The sequence below is a fragment of the Parasteatoda tepidariorum genome, chromosome 8 (assembly GCF_982258835.1).
Source record: "Parasteatoda tepidariorum strain Cologne lab strain chromosome 8, Ptep-v5.0, whole genome shotgun sequence".
NCBI lineage: Eukaryota > Metazoa > Arthropoda > Arachnida > Araneae > Theridiidae > Parasteatoda > Parasteatoda tepidariorum.
In genome coordinates, this window is record NC_141762.1 from 93,451,329 (window position 1) to 93,472,737 (window position 21,409).

The 21,409-nt window shown below is 31.0% G+C and overlaps 1 protein-coding gene across 8 annotated transcripts in view; it reads right to left on the reverse strand.

Moving 5' to 3' along the window:
• Positions 1-2,297: 2,297 nt before the first annotated feature.
• The window catches only part of cora (erythrocyte membrane protein band 4.1 like coracle), a 67,114-nt gene continuing 48,002 nt past the window's right edge, over positions 2,298-21,409 (reverse strand). For all 8 annotated transcript variants that reach the window (XM_087169422.1, XM_087169417.1, XM_087169421.1 and 5 more), the window contains 2 exons: positions 19,251-19,452; positions 2,298-2,528 (listed from right to left, as the gene is read on the reverse strand). In XM_087169422.1, the coding sequence (XP_087025548.1) occupies positions 19,264-19,452 (189 nt within the window). In that variant the 3' untranslated portion in view covers positions 2,298-2,528; positions 19,251-19,263. The remainder of the gene's footprint in view (positions 2,529-19,250; positions 19,453-21,409) is intronic.

Genomic DNA, 21,409 nt, shown 5'->3' on the forward strand with positions numbered 1-21,409 from the left:
CGTCTGAATCATATAAATTTGAATGTATACAATTATATTGAATCCTCTCAATTCAACAAATTAATGCAATGCAAACAATATGCTCTCAAGAAAACAGGTTACGCGTGGAAATCAACATCAAACTTATCTATCAATAGGTATCTCAAGATTGATTTGAGTTTGCATCTTATTATGTACTAGTTAATTGAGATTAATAATTGTAGTGGTAGTTATGCCACAATACTCTCCCATCAGAATTTTCACAGGGATAGAATTTGATGAACGGATACCACTAGATGCCATAGTTGCGAAAGACTGGGAGATCTATGTTTAATTCACTGGATTTTTGTGCACTTAAGGTGAGAGCTGTATTGAATTCACTGTTGTGTGTGTGGTCTCTAACGTGTTGCTAATAGCATCCGAGTGAGAGCAGAATTCCGTTGTGTGTAAATGAGATATAGCATATCAGCAGGTCACCAATGTGGTGGAACCGCATAAAATTCAACTTAAATTTAAACATAAAGTTAAAACGGACTTTATAATAGCAATTTTTGCTGCATTAGACTAACTGAATGTTAACATCAATGATCTCTGTGTGACAGCGTTGAGTTCGCATACAAATTTGGACTTACAGTGTTGAAGATTCGCTCAGTAAATTTTGCTACCACTGAGGAAAAAAAAAATCATAAAATTGTTCCTTGGATGTGAATTTTGATTTGTAAGGTATGTTAAAGATCTAGTTTAATGTTTACATCAATGATCTCTGTGTGACAGCGTTGAGTTCGCATGCAAATTTGGACTTATAGTGTTGAAGATTCGCTCAGTAAATTTTGCTACCACTGAGGGGAAAAAATCATAAAATTGTTCCTTGGATGTGATTTTTGATTTGTAAGGTATGTTAAAGATCTAGTTTAATGTTTACATCAATGATCTCTGTGTGACAGCGTTGAGTTCGCATACAAATTTGGACTTACAGTGTTGAAGATTCGCTCAGTAAATTTTGCTACCACTGAGGGGAAAAAAATCATAAAATTGTTCCTTGGATGTGAGTTTTGATTTGTAAGGTATGTTAAAGATTTAGTTTAAAAGAATAAATAACAAGAAATTTAAGAAAGTAAAAGCATCATTAAAAAATTATCAAGTTAGTTACAAAAGGTAATATTCAAGTTAATAGGAAATTGACTACATTATGCATGTAACATATGGGTGAGGGATAATTTACGTAATAATATAATGTAATCAATATTCCTTAATCGAAAACTCGAGTATTTTCTTAAATTACACAGTTGTGACAGATGAGCAAACTAAATATTATATATGAGTAAACTAAATGCAAGCAATAATAAATAAGATTGAGTATTTCATTTTTACCATTCTTAAATATCTATGTAAAGCTAGAAAAAGAGATTAATAAAATTTATTGAAACTTTAAAAATACATTTTTTTTCTTTTTCAAATGAAATATATCAAGCATAATAAACAGTCGATAAGTGTAACCTGCAACTATGTGTCAACTATATATTGTATATAAGAGTGCTCAACAATTAACTAATTGTGCATCTTTATACATTTTTCCAATATAAATAAATGAATAATTTGATTCATAAAGTGTCCATTATAATCAAATTTTATTCCTTTATTATCTTCTATTTGATATATTTCATGAAATAGTTTATTCATTTAATATAAAAGAGGGTGTAGTAACAAATTTCATCATAATATTTTTAAGTATAATTACTGTAACTAGGCATTTTTCAACAACTTTAAAATAAATGCATTTGACAAATTAATTGTCAAATTTTCAATTAAAATTATTAATGCTCTTTGATGCTGTTCACCATAGTACAAAATGCAATCTACAAAATATACTCACACAATTATTTAAAGACTGTTTATTAGGAAATTAATGAATTTAAAATTTCAAAATTTTCAATTCACATGAAAATTTTAAACCAATGACGAGATCCAAATTTATAAATTTATGAAATATACATTCTTTAAAAAATTTTAAAAATTTTTTTTTATATAAAATTAATTTAGGAATTAAATTTTTTTAAAGAATTTTGGAGGTTTAAAAAATGAAAGACTAAACACAAATATATAATCTACAAAATTTTAAACATTTCTGTTTGAAAAATCACTACGCTTTATAAACCGAATCACTTTAAATAATGGAAACGTTTAATGAAACATTGATCAAGAAATATCTCTTTGCAAAACAAAACCTAATTTTTCTATTTGAAAAATCCTTTAAATTCAGCTGAAAAATTTTAGTTTTAATTCTAAGAATCTGTAAGCAGAACTTTATATATCCAGTATTTTAATGAAGCACCAAATTCAACAAAAAAAAAAGATATTCACAAATTTAGTTTAGTTAATTTAAAGAGAGGAATGTTTTTTTTTCTTCTTTCTAATAAAATATGTATGTTAAAATATCACTAAAATTTTACAAGGAATGCGTCCTATCTACATCACACAATCACAGCACATATTAAAAATAGATACTTCATCACAAAAATGATTTCTGGTCCATCTTTGTTAATAAAAACCTATAAAGAAAGAAAATATTTTTAATAAATATTCAAAACATATTAATGATTCCAGGCGTCAAAAAAACACGAAGGATTTGAAAAATTTAGAAAGGGATAGCAATGTTTGGTTTATTGCATTTTGCTTAAGAATGCAATCAATCTATTATCTCAAGTACACAAAGCTTGTTAATAGATGCTGCTGCTGACTGAGTAAAACTACAATAAAATGTTTTCCTGCATGCCTGACTATTCCAACACACAATATTCACAGAGGCACGTGTAATTTTGAAAACATTGTTTTACAGATTTCTCTATCCTCAATTGTTGATAAACTTTGTAACAAATTTTGATATATAGCTGATTTCTGAAGCAAAATGCAGCAAACCATGTATTTCTATTGTGCATGACTTTTCAAATGATCCACATTTTTCATATACTGGAAGAATACAGAATTAAAATATTATAATTAATCCCTGCTTTAGAATATACGTTCTTATTTTTAAAATCATCTAAAATTACACAATTTTTAGATCCAACTAATTATCTTATTATACATGCCTCAAATGAAAGTGAATCTTGACCCAGTGTTCGAATTAAAACCTCTGAGGCAACATTGCTTTAATTTTCTCATTTATCTATTTTACTTGGTGACACTTTTCACTAATTTTAAAATTGGCTGAGTTGCCAGTAACTAAAAACTTATTAATTGGCATCAATAGCCTTGGTGGCTCAGGGGATAGAGCGTTCGCCTTCCTATGAGCCAGTGCTGAGTTCGAATCCCAGCACTTGCTAGTCTATACTAATTTTGCACCCGAATTGCACCGACCACGGTGCTGACATCGAATATCCTGAGTGGTAGAGGGAGCATAGGTTAGAGTCCACTTGTCGTGAGACTAGCCGCGGAAGATTTTCCTCTCCATGTAACGCAAATGCGGCTTAGTTGCCTGAAAAAGTCCTATGAAGACAAAATTTCTCCCAACATGGGCTGTTTAATGAGGGTTATAAAATAAAAAGTATATCCTAGTGACCCAATCAAATTATTTAATTAAATTTTAGATCGTGAAAAATAAAAAGCGGATCTCAGAAAGAATACTTTGCTTTGTGGGCATTTATTCAGTACATTATAATTTAATATTTGTTTTTTGCCCTGATTCGCCAGGACAATGCAGTGTTCCTTTACATTTTTGAGCTGTTCATTATAAAAACCTCTCCATTTATTTTCCCTGATTTACTGTCTTTTTCTCAAAGTGATTTTTGATTGTGGTATGATTAAGAGAATAAAATGACATAGAAGTGGTTGTGATTATGTAGAAGATGGAGCTTTGGGGCAATTGACATTGGTGCAAGTGGCAAAACTAGTTTTGGAGAAAAAAAACATTTTGGAGCACCGAAACAAAGATTCGGAACATATTTGATAAAAAGCTTTTATAGGTTACTAGTTTGACTTTTATAAAAATAAAAACTTCATAAAACTTATTTAATCTAACCTTGTATACTATGTACATGTTTTTTTACCATGACTAATTACTTTTGGAACTGTAAGCACTATTTTAAAAATGAACAAAAGAATTGTAAAATTAAAGAACGGAATTTTTTTTAAAAAAAAAAGAGAGAGAGAGAAATGAAAAACCAAGAATTTTTAATTTTGTTTATTAATAACAAAACTTATTTTTTACATTTTTCGAAGGTCCCTGCATTAACAAATTAAGTTTCTTTTTGGAAACTTCCAATGCTGTTAAATACTCTGCTGTCCTCGACTTAGCCTCAGATAAGAGGACCTGTTCTATAATAAACATGCCTTTATTATTTAACCCATCTTTAACATTTTTTTCCAGCTGTGGCTAAGAGATCCTGTGAAGCCTTCAATTTTTTTTTTTTGCAAATCAAATTCAGCAGCTTTCAATCTGCTTTCCTCAGTTTCAGTGTCTTCTCATTCATTGCACACGCCAAGTAAAAAGACCTGGCACCTAAATACATAGATTTTTTTTTCTCCCCTGAAGAAGATAAAGATGCCATCGCCTCTGTGGTATCTAGTCTGATATCTATTATTGAGTTGATGCATAAGTTCCCGCAATTTTTTTTTAATTTTTTTATAGCTTTATTTTTTGATATAAAATAACAATTTAATCTATAATGTACTCTCCGTTGTTTCTTACGACTTCCTCCCAATGTTCAACGAGTTTTTCGATGCCATTTCGGTAGAAATTACCCGGAAGCATCTCGGAAAAGTCGTCCAACCAATTCCGTAATTCGACGTCATTATTGAACGAAACGCCTCGTAAAGCATTTGAAATCGCACGACACAACTCTCTTGAGCAGCTTCTGTGGCTTTGGCACCTCGATTAAATGCAACAAGTAGTTGGTGTCAGTAACGCTCGTTTTTGTCAACATGACACTCTATTTAAATGCTCTAAAAAGTAACAATAATTAAAGTCAACAAAAAAGTGAAATACACTATTTTATAGAGCGAAAAATTCTCTTTCGAATAACACGAAAGATTATACCAAAACATTTCATTTCCAACGCAAATTTTTTAAATTACAAAAAGCGCAATAACTTATGCATCAGTCCAATAAATTTGAATTTTGCCAAATTTCTGCATTTTCTATATCCAATGATTTTAAACCATGTCCCGATAAACTGAGAAAGCAGAATTTTTTTTTAAAAAAAAAAAGCCCTAACAACGTTTTAACTAGAGACACCATTTTATGATACAGCAAGTGAATCAATTGTGTCTCAGTTTGAAAAAGACCTAAAAATATGTTTAAGATATCAGAAATATGTTGTTGTTTTTTTTTTAAAAAAAAAAGAGCTTTCAGCAAAAGCAATTTATCTTTGAGGGCTTGCTTTATCCCTTTGCAGCGAGCACCATCTCTGCTGGTTGAACCTTGATCTTTTTCGAAAAATGTTGAAATAAGATGGAACGTCTCAAGAAAACGCTCTAATGAGGTTTCTAATGACAGCCAACGGCTACTAACGTGTCTAAAAAGAGCCTTTTCTGTCGCATTTAGTTGGCCTTGCAACTTTCTAAAGTCTACTATTTTTTCAAACATTCCTCAGAGTGCAAAGGTTAATTATTAGACCTTCTACTTCTTCACCCAAAACAGTTAAAGCTTTAGAAAAGCTGTTATGAACTTTGTGTAATGAACAGGTGGATATGTCTAGTAACTGAGTATTTTGAGACTGGATCTTCCCTTTTAGACTCTTCATTATATTTGGGCCATCACTGAAAAAACACAAAAGCTTATCTTTTGGCAACTGATAAAAAACCTCACAGAAACATTATTTCAGTCGTTCCATGGCCTGTGTGAAAACTCTGTAAATGCTGGACAATAACTTGCTCTTTTATACCACCGTAAAAACGAATAAGAACATCCATCTGCTGCATGCAATTTTCCGGTAAAAGTGTTCCATCTATCATAATAGAAAAGAACACTCCACTATTTCTTTCAGAAGACTTTCTTTAAAATGTGGACCAAGACCATCTGAAATAAGGTATAAAGCTTTAGCTCTAGAACAAGAAAAGCAATCTCGGAATCAGAAAACATTTATGAAATAACATTGCAGTTGTGTCGCAAAACCGTTTCAGGGCCAATGTGAAAACTCTGTAAATTCTGGACAATAACTTCTCTTTTATGTCACCGTAAAAACGAATAAGAACATCCATCTGCTGCATGCGTTTTTCCGGTAAAAGTGTTCCATCTATCATAATAGAAAAGAACACTCCGCTATTTCTAATTTCTTTCAGAATACTTTCTTTAGTGGACGAAGAACATCAGAAATAAGGTATGAAGCTTTAGCTCTAGAACAAGAAAAGTTTTTAGCAATCTTAAAATCTGGAAACATTTGTGGAAATCACATAGTAGCTGTGTCGCAAAACGATTATGAAACTCCTTTCGCTGCCAAAGAGACAACAAACTGTATTTCAGCATCGGATACTCTTCCATTATGAGTCAGTAATAGTTTAAATACTGGACCGCTTTCCTCAAAAGGCCAAAATTTGTGACTGTCCCTGTCATGCCTCTATGGGTAGTAAAATTTTCTATTACCCAATTTAAATGATATCTGAATTTCTCGGCCATGTTTCACAAATTATCTGACGAAATGGATTGGGTTCACAAACGTGATAAATTGGAGTTTGAATCTTGGCAAGGTGTGTGAGTTGAAGTTTTTAATTTTGTGGATCTGTTGTTGTTGTTTTCGTGTCCATGTATCTTTAGATCACATCAAAGGTCTGTACTATTGTGGCCGCCAGTTTCGGCGCCTCTTGACTGTAGAGAATAGCTCTGATTGTCCTCAATTGGCACCCATCCCAATATCAAAATGTGTGGTGAGTGCGGGGCACTCGAAAATGTGTTTTGGGGCCAACATGACATCTGGGCAGTTTCTGCAGGGAACTTGTCCGGGAGAAAAATTCATCCCTTTGAAATGACAAGTCTTGCTATTACCGATGTCAAGGTTCTAGGGCAGTTGAAGTCAGTGATAAGTGGCTTCTTAAAGGTGTGAGGTAGGAACCTGTTTTTGGCAACTGCATTTTGCATCTGCAAGTGTGATGGTGTTACACGGTTGATAGTCTTCACGAGCTTCTTTGGCCAATTGGTCAGCACACTCATTGCTCTCGATGTTGACGTGTGCAGGGATCCACTGAAGATGACATGATTTTCCCCTACGATTCAGACTCTCTAGCAGTACATTTATGGCAGAGGTGATGTAAAATCATCAACGCGCATTTCAAAAAATTAATGTCTTTATAAGTTAAAATCATCGACATTTTCAAAACATGAAATTCTAAATAAATTATATGCAGCATAATTTAAATGAATAATTATGTATAAGTTTACTTTTATCTCCAATTACATTTATTATTATTATTAAACGCATAACTGCAATTTTCCTTTAAAAAAAAAAGGAACTGCTTGAAGTGAACAATTAATAAAAAATTAAACAAGCTTTTTTTTTCCTTTTTCAAAATATTTCTTAGTTTACTTAATATATGCTTAAAATTTTACACATACCAATGAAAAACCTGGAGAAACAATTGAAATTTACTTATATGTCTTTCTTTCTCGAGTTGATGATTAGAATAACTATTTACAGATAAAAAAAATGGATATTAATCTTTAAAATAAATTTAAAAAGTTTCTGGCTCTCCCTTATAAAAAAATAAAATAAACTGTGTTTTTTTAAGTTTCACTATTGGAAATGGAGTTATGAAGTATCTATTAGGAAAAAAATATTTACAAAAAAAAAAAAATTGCATAATAAAATTCATTTTCATACTTGAATTCAGAAATAACATTAATATCAAACCTAAACTTTACATGTGCAGTATATCAGATCTGATAATTGCAATGAATTAATAAATTTACAAATAAAAAAATAGTTTAAACTGAACTAAAGAGATTTTTAGAATAAAAAGAAATATAATTTAAGACTCTGAATGCTGGAATTTAAAAAGGAAATGGATTCTTCCAGAAAAAAAAAGTATTTACAAATGAGATAGCAGTCAGACATAAATTTTACTTCTAATAATTTTAAATGAATACAGGAATTTTTATACGTTAGTTCAGTTGCAGCATTAATATCAAACTGCTAAACTTTACTTTCATCCCTGACTAATACTACAATAGTTTCTCATGAAATCAAAAACTTTAAAAATAAACAAGACTTGAATTTACAAATCAAATCTTGAAACGATAGTTACAAATGAAAAAAATTTCAAGTATAAATTCTACTTCTAATAATTTTAAATAAAATGCACGGGAATTAATTTATTTTTTGCATAAATTCAGTAGCAGCATTAATTTCAAATTAACTCTCAACCTTAACTAATACTATAATAAGCATATTAAGTCTTGGTACTTAGTTTGTTATGAAATCAATAAATTTAAAAATAAACAATACTTTAAGCTCCACTAAAGAGATTTTTAAAATAAAAAGGGATTTATAATAAGATTCTGTATGCTGCAAAAATTTACAAAGGTGATATACTGAACTTTAAATTTTGAATCAAAAAAGAAAATATATTAATGTTTTTTTAAAAAATTATCTAACTTTATATGCTAAAAAGAATTTTAAAGTCAAGTTTCCTCTTTTTTGCATTACTCATCAAACTATAGTCTGAATTTTTATCAGATTGGGGGCTGCCTATAGAGTCAGTAGAGCTCGAAGTTATATCTGGTTAGCCAGCATCCCCTTTCTTGAACTGCGCCCAAGATGGCACTGAGGATCTTTCTTTCGAAGGTGTCCAGTGACCGCTGTCTGAATTTAGGGTCCAAGTTTCGCTTCCGTAAAGCAGTACAGGAAGTATGAGTGTCTAATAGAGTTTTAACTTTATTTAAGAGATGAGAAGATTTCAACAGTCCAAAGAAACATATGCCATCCAATGTTTCTATTTTAAATATGCAACGATTCTCATTTAAAATATTGTCCATAGCACTAAAAGCACTTTCTACAAGAGGACCATGAAAGCAGCTGAGGCGTGTTTTCACTAGCCTCTCTATCATAGGGTATTTCATTCAATTGAAACACTGTTGACCAATATTCATCAATAGAGCCTGTGATATTTTCTTTCAAATTATGGTCAGATTGGTGTCAGATCAGATAGCACTAAAAGCACTTTCTACAAGAGGACCATGAAAGCAGCTGAGGCGTGTTTTCACTAGCCTCTCTATCATAGGGTATTTCATTCAATTGAAACACTGATGACCAATATTCATCAATAGAGCCTGTGATATTTTCTTTCAAATTATGGTCAGATTGGTGTGTCTGCACTTCCAAGAGTTAAAGTTGATTTCTTTTTAACATAGAATATATGACTTTAAAAGTTTGATAATTTTTCAAAGGGGTTTGTCGGAGTTTTCTCTCAATTCTGGATCTATAGCCGTGAAGCTTATAAGATATGAATTACCCAGTGGCAATTTCTTTAGCATGTACTGTGCAGTGCTTTCATAGGCTTTACAATGCAGTTTTAACCTACTTAACTATGGATAATTAATTGATAAATTCTTTAGAAGAGCTGAAGCTTCAGAACCAACAAAAATTAATTTACAAGGCAAATAAATTTTACGATTACTTAGTCTTACAAGGAATTGCTGAACGGAACCTGACACTTTGATTTTATCGCAGGTTTAATAAAAAATGAAGGAAATTTTAACATTAACTTAAAAAATACTTGTGTGCAAAGTATGCAGCATAGGAGATTTTACTTCAAACAATTTAATATAGAAATTGAATTCAGGTAAAACTGCTGTATATGCAGACATATACGACAGTCTTTTTCTGACTTACAAATAGCCCATTAATAATCCTTTTCTTCAGTGCCATAGCACCTTTGGTTAATTGAGCTTTTAATTTGCTATAAATTGTAGAGACGTTTGCTTTTTTTAGCAGGTGATACTTGTCTTTGATTGTAAATATCTACAAATGATGAATAGACAGCCTTGTCCTTCTCATCTATATGAAAAAAGTAGAAGAGCATTCCATAATTCTTTTATTCTATTTAGTACTGTTAGAATATATAACCATCAGTGATCAGGGTCCTTCTAATCTATATGAATAAAGTAGAAGAGCATCCGATAATTCTTTCCTTTTACTTATACTGTTAGACCATCTGTGATCAGGGTTTCTCATAGGGTTAAGTCAAGAGACTTAAACCTCTGAGAAAGTGCAGAACAAATTTTAAAAAAGCTTTCCTTTTTGCTACAACTTTTCATATCAAAATAGATATCATCCAATAGACTCTCTAAATGTCTTTAAAAAAATATCTTCTTACAATTATTAATCACGTGGTAGGTGTCAGCATCTATATCCATTAAATGTGGCGTGTTGTTTTTCCGAATACTTGTTTCAACCCCACTCTTTTTTTCACGCATGGTGTTGCACAAATCCATCAGGACGACACTAATTAAATTATTCCAAGGAATATCATTTTCTTCTACAATAGCACAATTAATAGATGCAGCATTACATGGTTCAAGTTTAACTGAAGCAAGACGATGCACAGTTAATTCGTTCAGTTCTGAACTATAAAATTGTACGAGTAGTGTCAACACACTCTCCTGAGTATCACTTGTACTTTCGTCGAAGTTTTTAATCTTTCAATATTACCATCGTTTATTGTTTTTGCAAGTACATACTTTAACTTATATCCTGCAATAGTTCTTGTTCATTGAGAGTGTATTTTAAAGCAGTCTGATGTCGACTTAATATTTGACAGAGTTCAATTAATTTTGGTGCCAAACTAAATGAATTTTCGGCAAGAAAAGAATATATTAGCACTTCTTGTCTGGCTTTCCTGGAAATAATATCGATTGGTCAATGCTTTGGATTTTTTGCATTTGCATAATGATTGAAGTTGATTGAACTCTTAACACATTTAGCACTTTTTATATGCAATTCAACTCGCGGTAATTTGACATTGTTTTGACAGTTTGAAGTATTTAAGGATATGTCATTGTTAGATGCAGTATTGTTAATAGTTGTACTATTATTTTCGTTTAATTTTAACATTTCATCTTTTAAGGTTATTTTTAATTTATCTAGTTTTGAAAAGATATCATGCATTTCCTCTTCATAATTGTTATAATCTGTATCTTGACATGTGCTTAGTATGTCAATATTCAATTTATCGATTTCGATGTTTAATGTGTTATTTTCATAGACTTCAATTATTGAAGTAGATATTGTTTGATTGTTAAGTAAGTCAATTTGATTAGTTAATCTAGTTAGCTTACCTTTTAGGATCCTTTTTTGCTGTAGTAATTGATCCATTGTGTTTGTGACCTTCTCAATTAACAAGTGCGATGGTTTCGCTTTCGATTTGCTTTTGGGTTTTTTGAATGTTATTCCGTTGATTTAGAAGTTCCGTTGACTGTGTCACTGTCATTCATCTTAAAAATTATATGCTGGGGCTCGGACGGACCATTTCGATGATGAGACGAGACAAGAAACAGCACGCGCTTCTAAATCTAACTTTAATCCTCTTTGTTTACACACACACTGAACAACAAAATTAATGATTTGTGTTTGTTAAAAGATGAAATTTGCCACCTACCAAGTGGAAAATGTGCAGAGTAGTTCAATTACACCCCGGTATTGACAACCAGGTTAGAGTTGTAACTGTTAGAACATCAGATGGCATATTTAAAAGAAATGTAACAAAATTGTGTCTCTTACCAAAAGCGCACCATTAATGTCTTTAACGTAAACAATCGCAGTAGGCAATAATACGCCACGAGATACAATTGTACTATTGCTAGTAATGGTGAGTTCATTTCCCTCAGTTTGCGAGTCTGATTTGTTTTCGCTCGTATTTTTTGAACATAATATTGTATTGTGTGGTTTCGAACAATTTTTACACATGCTAGCTCTACATTTAGAGAGTGGATGACTTCTATTATCTTTTAAACAATTAGAACATAAACGGTTACTTTTAATTATTGTCCATTTCTCTTTAATCGATAAATTTTTAAAGCTATCGCAATTAAATAGTTTATGATTCTCTCCTTTGCAAAACACGCATAAATTAGAGACGATCGGATGAGAAACTTTATTCTGCCTATAACCGCAAAACGAACTTTGACCTTGTTTTTCTTTCTGGCAATTAGCCAAGGATGCGAGCACATTTGCTCTTTTTAATATAAATTCTTTAAAATATTGAAAAGAAGGTTTAATTTGTTTTGATTCTTCTAACGACCAATTTTTGAGTGTTTCGTGATCTAATTTGTTGCGCATGTTTAATGAAGGCTTTATAGCTTTCTGCACTATGTTTTAATGTTGAATTAAAAAGAGCTCCACCAGCAGAATCAATTTTCTTAAACCATAAGCTGACATCATCACTACTAGAATCCTTCCTTTCTTTCTAGTCATTTACAATGTAGTTGTCGTGTCCATGGATGATGTTGCGCACTAGATGCCATTTCCTCCCTAGAGGGCACGTCCCCAGGTGGAACATAAGGGAATGTCTCCATTGTATCTTCAATAGGCGGTAGAAGGGAAATAAAATATCTTCTGTGAACCAACAGGCAGAAGTCCTACCTTTCCAGGTTCTGGCAATACTTCATAATGTTATAGTATTCGCAGATCTGGTAACTTCGTAGAAAAGTTTTCAGGAGCAATGATTAAAAACATGAGGAGTTTTTAGAGTCATTTCAGGACTGTAACGCTAAACAAATTTAGTTATATTTCTATGCATAAATTTAAAAACTATATTAATAGAAGAACATATTTAATAGAAAATATGGAAAAGGGAAATTAATAGTTTTTCAATAATATTTAGACCATCTTAGATTATTAAATCATGATTAAATTATCTTTGGTATTTGGTAAAAATTAACAGAACTATATTATTCAGTTTTTTTATCAGTTTCAAAAAAAGTATAATTAATTTTAAACTGACAATATGAAGTGAGAAAACTATGAAAGAATAATTATGAAGCAAATGAAAAATAATAAATTTTAATTAAACAAAAACTCTCCTCGTGATATTGCTTCACATAAATATCAAAAATTTAATCTTTCTGTCCAGTCAAAGCAACAGAAGAAGCTTTTTTAGCTTTCAGTAAATCTTTCTCAGTTAATAGCACGTTTCAGTATTTTTTTCATTTCTCTATTAACAGTGCCTCCAAGGTTGGAAAAGCAAAACTGGACCTAAGATCAGTTAAATTTTTCTTTACTATTGAAAACACCCGCTCACAAGCAGCATTGCTGTGAGGCAAAACAAGTATTGATGGTAATGTTTTATATTTCTTTGCCTCATTCATACCCACTAAACTGGATATAAGAGTCCAAGCTGTGTCACAGCGTTCAACTGGTAGAATCTCTTCATTTAGTGTTACAATTTGGTATAAAGCAAACTTTTGTTCAATTTTACTTTGTTGTTCCCCTGAATCAGAAAAGAGAGACAGAAAATAGTCCAAAGAAGCAAATTTTGCTTCATGCCGAATGGCTATATCAGCAACTTCACAGTGCTTGTAAATTTCAATGGCATAGCTGCCAACCTCTAGTTATTAAAATGCAGAAGATAAACAAAAAAATGCAGAAGTGCCTAACAATGCAGAACATTCGCAACTGCATACTAATTATTAATAAATTTATAAAAAAAAAAAAGCTGATTTTAATCATTTATTTATAAATCCACTATAAGATGAGCATAAAAAAGCAATATACTCACCTATTTTTTAAGAAAAACAAGAAAAGGAAAAACATTTTAAAAGAACTTTTGACCAGCTACTTGATGGTACAATATTTATTTATTAATTCTTGATTAAAGGGAAATATGTATTATTTTAAGACTTATATTAACATTAGTTTAATTACAACATAATACGTTTCTATATATAATATAAACGTATGGAAAAAGAAATTATACTAAAAGAATTACATTATAAAAAATTATTTTTGAAAAGATGCTTTAGTAACACCTTTTTCTTTTACTAAAAATTCTTTCGAAAAGTCTCTTTCAAAACAAAGTCTACCTTCTTTAGACTTAATTACTAAAGGTTTTTCAAGTCTCATCAGACATCGCCGAGCAAAATTGAGTCCTATTTTTTTTTCACAAGAGAAAACACCCTTTCGCATTGTAAGGTATAGTCAATATAGCTTTCAGTATTTTTGAAATTTTTTTATATTTGGGGCAACCTTCTGCATCATAGATATTAATTAAAGCTGCAACTTGTTGATCCATAGGATCAGAGGAAGTGCTTAAGTGTTCAACTTGCAGGGAATTGAATTCAGTCTCAAGATTATCTAAAGCTTCATTTTCTCTTGTTAATAAAAAAGGAAACTTTTTAACAAAGTATCTTATACTGGCGAAAGACTTAGAAGAAATTTTGGCCAAATCTGCCACTTCAGCATCCTCCATTATCTTATCATTTAGAGAAAATCTCTTAACAATATATTCACACAGAGCTACAAAAAACTCCCTGACTTCTGCATAAAATTCTTTTCTTTCCTCAATTGTTAGATTCCAATATACTTAATGTGCGATTGCCTACATGTAGATCACCATCTTTTTTTTTTTGGACAGTATGATCCTGAAAGGGGACTTTAATAAACTCAAAATTTTTTAAACAACTAACATCAATAAAATAAAGAAATATGGTTTTCAATAGATTTGAAAGTATTTGCTTCAGATTATATAATAAAGCCTGTATCAAAATGCCTTATTAATATTAGAAGATAAAAAATAAAACATTTTTTCTTCTCTTTTTACAAAATTATTGTTACTTGCCACTTTACCTATTTTTTTTATTTATTTATTTTATTTTTTTAATTTTCCTGCAGTTGACAGTCTACTTGTCTTTTCTTGGCATTTGAAGGGCCCTATTGAACTCTTTCTGATCTTTTTTCATTGTACAAATTATTGGATGACTTTTCTGCTACTTTGGGTGTTATATTCTTTTTTAGACTAGTAGGTAAACTTTCTCTTTTTACTTCACTGAGAAAGAAGCTGAGAAGAGGATCCCACTGATCTAAAATTTGACCTAAGCAATGACCAAGAGACGGCCACCTAGTAGGGGCATGTTTTAAAATTTTACGCATTTCAACATCATGAAGTTGTTGAAAAAGTATTTTAATTTTTCTTAGAACTAAATTCCAGGTAGTAAAAAATTTCAATTACTGCCTGGTCAAGAGGAAAATTCATTGCAGAAATAGATTTCTGTAAAGCTAAATTAAGAAGATGACAAGGGCATCCAATAATAACCAATTAATTCATTTTGCACATCTTTCAAAAACTTTTGTGTACCATTTTTGACACCGATCATTACAGGTGCATTATCAGCACCAAAGGACACACATTTCTGAAAGGGTAAGTCTAGAGTGCTTAACTTGTCCAATACACCATTCGCAATATTAACCTCAGTACAGCCATCTTTAACTAAAACCCAGACAAAAAAGCTAAAACACAACTTTGAATTGATTCATCAAGAAATGTTACCACTAATGGATGGAGTTTTGAGTCAGAGTGATTTGTTCCATTATTTATTGCAATTGAAAAGGCAGCGTTTTTCAATTGATTTCTGCAGTTCATTGGCCATCTCATTTACTATAGCAGAGCTCTTAATTCTGCCACAACTATAATTCTTTGCTATATAAGAATCGGGAAACATCTTTTTAAAAAGTTTTCCAGCATGATCGGCTGCTCTGATTGGTAAATTATGCTCTATTAAAAAAGCTGAGTAAAAAGCGTGCCTCAGTATAAAATTTTCTGATCGAGAAATAAAATTGGCTCATTTCTTCTGAAGAAAGGTCTTAATCTTTTATGTATTGACTTATCTTGCCACCTATCACAATTTCAGAATCATCTTTTTTAATCTTAGCTTTATTGAAGTTGATTTCAAAAACTGAACTTGCATTTGCAATACATGCTGGTTTTATAAATCTAGAGAAAATATTGCTAAATAAGTTCATAAGATCTCTCTGGTATATATGAATCAATGGAGCTTGTTGCTGCATCATTGTGTTACATGATTCAAACAATGGGATAACAGACTGTAAAAAGAAAAGATAGAGTTGAGTTACCTTCAAAAATATTCTTTAATCATATGAAAGTTTCTTAAGAGCCATTCTCTTCCTCACAAAAAAATTTCTTTAGGGCATTCCACTTCTCTAAAAAATGATCAATGGTTTTGCCCATTATAGCCACCTTGTAGCCCCATACTTGAGAACCTTGCTGTTTTCGAGGTTACACAGTTCTTCGCAGAACTTTAAAAGCAGAATTCTCTTTGCACTTTCTTCAAATAGTAGTACACATCTATAAAAAAAACTTTCGACATGGAAATTGATCTTTTTTTTTGTAGCATGTTTGGCAGCTAGATGGATTAAGTGGCAAGCACAACCATGAATGATGACATTAGGATTCTTTTTCTTAATAAATGATCCCACTCCTGTATGTTGTCCAAGCATTACCAAAGCATTGTCAGCGCAAAAAGCGATACAGTGTTCCCAGGAAACACTATTTTTTGATAACACACTATCAAAGAGTAAAAAAAATATTTTCACCTGTACCATCTTTGTTCAACTTTGGGAGAGAGAAATGGGTTGTCTTAATTTTATCTTAATTTTTTTTTAAGAAAATAAAAAGAAATATAAAATTTAAAAAAAAAAATACAAACAAAAATTGAAAAAGGAAACAATTTGTCTATTAGTTAGGGCATTTGATTAAATAGTATCCAGAGCTAATTGGTCAAGTTTAGTAGTGGTTGGTGCTCAGCATTGCATAATTTTGTCATTTTTTCATGAAAATTATTTCAGGATTTCCTTGTATTCTTCTAGAAAATTAATCTGGTTGATTGCCTTCTGTTTCAACTTTGGATTATTATAGACTCTTCCAGACTATGAGGAATTCTAGCCTTGGTTGTTTAAAGTGGTAAATGAACATTCTATTGCATAATGCCACACTACTCCTCCACAGGCATATGTGTTGTCAGTAGCCAGGCAGAAGCGTTCTAGATATGCTTTAAAGAGGCCATGCTCTGTAAAGAAGAGGATTAGCTGGCTATTCCATTCTAAAGGTTTGAATGAGACACATGGTAAAATTCTCAAATTAATATTCCTGATTTCGATATGTGATGATGCCTGCCAGTAGTGTTTCCAGTCCTTTTTAATTTGTGTTTTAGATTTAAGCTTAATGAATGAATGAGGAACTTTGAGGTTGAAAAATTGACCCTTATTAATTGCCTCTTTAGCTGAGTTATTAGCTTGTTCATTTCTATCGTTGTTATTATGTGCTTTAATCCATGAGATTTGGAGACCAATAGTATTATTAAGTAGATTTTGGATGTCCTGTATAATCTGATGAGTGGTATTATAATTCTTAAGTGCTATTATTGTTGAAAGGCTGCCTGACCATATTGTAGTTTGGATTGCAATTTTATGTTTTATGGCATGAGTGATGGCTTCCTTTAATGCTTTTGCTTCCGCCTGGAATACATTGTTGTAGGAATTAAGTTACATACAAGAGTAAAAAGTTTGTCACCAGACGAATTGCTGCCATCCGTCGCCAAAATAAACTTTCTGGTTCTCATAATGGCATAAAAATCGTTTTGTGTTGTATCTGCTAAACTTTTGCAAATTTCAGTGGGTTTTTTCCTAGCACATTTGCATTTATCAGCAATACCAGAATCTGGGGACATGCGTTTAAATAACAGACCTCCAGATGACGTCATCGGTGAAAAAATTTAAAAATTAGCTATCAGGTTTATTTTCTGGGTAAAATTTATGGAATGAATCTTAAATAAATCATAAACTTATCTAATGGAAAAATCATAAAAGTTTAAGTAGAATATCATTAAAATTATAGAAACTAATACAATGTGGGAAAATGAAAATTATGACAACTTAGCACAACAAATAAGTTTTCAAAATCTTACCGGATATATACTTTATTTCTTTGATTGATTATCAGAGCATGATTTATAGATAACACTGAAATATTTTTCATTGAATTATAAATGAGTAATTGAAATTTCAATGGCCATATTGCCAAACATAAAAATTACTCATCTACCAACATAATGAATAAATCTAAACTGAAACTAAAAAAAGGAAAGAAAAAATAACAAAAACAAAATATTTCTTGAGTAACAGTACCACTGGCGCCATCTGTTATTGAAATTATAAAAAGAGTCAAAACAATTTATATCTTTGCGGAGTACCCGGATCACATTGGAATTTCATCCGGAAATTCCAGGGTAGCTAACGATATGACGGCTAATATTTGGGCTGATGGTCAGAAGTATGCGACGGAGACGTTAAATATCTTACCATTAAACATTAATGGTTTGCAGAAGAAAACTTCTGAACTAGGGAAAATTCTTCAGGAGAATATTGTGCATCCCCAAGGAAAGACATTTTTTACTGAAGTACAAAACAAGAAAATAATTAAGAAAGTGGCATTTTATATATATGCTTAAATTATTTATATGTTGTGGTGATTCTCGCAAGCAGAATCATAATAATGTTAATGATATTTATAAAATCAAGGGTAAAAATATTAAAATGTAAAATTTTGCTACCACTATCAAAAATTCCAAGAAAAAATTGGCAGTCTGTTAAAGTATATCATAGGAATTCTCGTCCACATGAAGCAAAAAATAATAATGAAAAAAGGCACATTAGGGGTCACAATTATTAACATGAAAAAGTTTCCAAATATTTTCAAAGTCTGATCAATTCATAAGAAAGAGGAAGAAAGGATTAAAAACTGTCTAAAACTGTTCATGTCTGTGGTTCATGAACCACAGGTTAAGAAACCCTGATATACGGGGATTGAAAAAAAGCATTTAGATGCTACTATTCGAGGTGGCTACTATTCGTGTAGGTCCCTTTCAGTGATGTTTTTTTAAAAAAGTTCCAAGAGGGTCGCTATCGGGACGGAAATCACCCCAAATATAATTAGGATATGAGCACTAATAAAAATTGTTTCTTCCTATGATTGAAAGTTCATATATATATATATAAACTTTCAAAAATAGGTATAAATTTTTTTATTAGTGCACATATCTAACAATATTATAATTGTGGTTGAATGAATTGTGAAAACATTGGATAGAATAGTGTGAAAAAAAGCTTTTTGCATAATTCGTGACAAAACCGACAAGACCTTTAAGGGCTTTTAAAAAACAAAAATAAGCACCTTTAAGTACTTTTTAAAAATGCTGTGCACCCTGTAAAACAGTTCTGTTTCTTGGTAGTATAAAAGTATTAAAATACACTTATAAGTATTAAAAAACTCACTTTTCTATAAATGCTAGACAGGCTGTTTTGGAGGCTGCTGTTGTATTTCTATTTTTTCTACGGTTAAATTGGGATTCATGAGAGTGGCTTCGTGAATTGCTTCAGCCAGTGCCTGATCATGATCTATGGGATCACCATCACTGTGAATTGTTATTTTCTTTTCTACTCTAGTCTCTATCACACCATCTTTCTCAGTTTTGTACTGCAAATTAAAAATGTTTTTTATTTCACTAAAAATTTCAAATACAGTAATAATATCGAAAACATTAAAAAAAAACATGCTTGTAACTTTACGTAAATTATAATCAGGAATTGCGTCATAACTTCTATCACATAACAAAATAAATACTGTCTAGGAATTATGCTGTAAGAAAGTAAAAATCTACAAATCAAGATATTAAGAGGACGCCATACTGCGGAAAAAAATTTTTTTCGTAAATTCTTTTCCTCCTTTATAATTAAATTACAAATTAAAGTGAAGAAAAAGTGAGTTCCGACAAACCTACAGTAAGCCATGAAGTTTTGAAATACCGAAAAGAAAATTTTAAAATATGTAAATTAAAATAAATTATGAGATGATAACTTAGGATTACGCAACTGAGAAGTTCTCTTTTAATAATTTGTTTGCATTTTAATATTTTGAAGTATTTTTTTCAGCAATTGAAACTTCATGACTTAATCTATGCATGATTGAACTTACTTTTTCTTTATTTTAAATTGGTAATGAAGGAGAAAGAGAATTTACGATTAAAAAAATTTTCCGTGGTATGGCCTCCTCTTCAGGTGCACAAAAAAAAATTTCATGCCAGGGCTATTTTGGAGGACGAATGCTGATATTGCATAGCTAAGATATCTTTGACCCAGTTGTAACGAGTAGTAGCTACACTGTAGAAAAGCTGCAAGTAAAAAAAAAAAGCTTCTTCTTTAAGATAAATCTGGACCCTTAAACAGTAAAAGCCACCAAGAAGGTAATCAATTTGCTTACGTGAGATATTTTGGCTCATAATCCTTATTTCCCAGCAGGCAATCATTTATCTCCAATTGACTATCATTTTCAGGAGCAAAATTTTCTTGTTTGTTAACTTTGCATTAATTTTAGCTTTAAAGTTAAATTAGTCAGCTTTAAAAGGTTTACATATTTCAGATGTTTCTTTTTTCCAAAATAACTTTTTTTCTAATTTAACTTTCAACTCTAGAAGTAAATCATTGATAGCATCGTGTTTAGTACACTCTGATTGCAACATGAGGTTGTATCACCAAAAAGAACCCTCTAATTAAGAGCCTAACACAAATATTTTAAATACATTTTACTTTATTTCTACTAAATTTTTTGTTTTCATATTTTTTTGCGTTTCCTTATTTGATTCTTTCCGCATTCAGTGCAGATGTATGCTCATTGCTGGGAAAGGTTTTAATGGTCTCTCCTAAAGGTATTCTTCAATACAAAATCTGCGGAAAAAATTTGGCTCCTCCTCTCAAAAGTGGTCGCAAATAGAGGTGGTCTTTCCTTGAGGTTTCACTGTATTTGTAATACATGAAAGGTAAGTATTTAAGAGACACCCAGTTATTACAGTCCCTGACCAAATTATAATAATTAAGATTCTATGTAAAACTTTTATTATCAGGTGATACTATACAGCTTTATTGTTTTTACTCGACTGAAACCGGTTTGCACTTGTTTGCGTTCGTGTATCGATGGGTTAACATTGTAATACAATACGTTAAAAATAAATACAAATAGGAAATATATAAAAAAAAATCTCCTGAAGAAAAACCCATTACATGTATGTTTTAATATAAAAGTATTGCTTATAAACTCAAGGCAAAACATGTCATTATTAAAAAACTACAGTGCGTCTAATAATTTTATCTAATTATTATAACATACTAATATAATATCTGATATAATAAATATTTATATAATATATCGACTAATTTATCCAATCATACAATTTATATTATACATGGACTAATTTGATTAATTGGTACACAAACGTAAACAAGTGCAAACCAGTTTCATTTGCGTAAAAACAACAAAGCTGTATAGTATCACCTGATAATTGAGATTTTTACATGGAATCTTACGGTGGTGCGTCTAATAATTAGGCCATGGACTGTAGAGGTAAGTATTTGTGATACACTCTGTCATAAGATTAGAA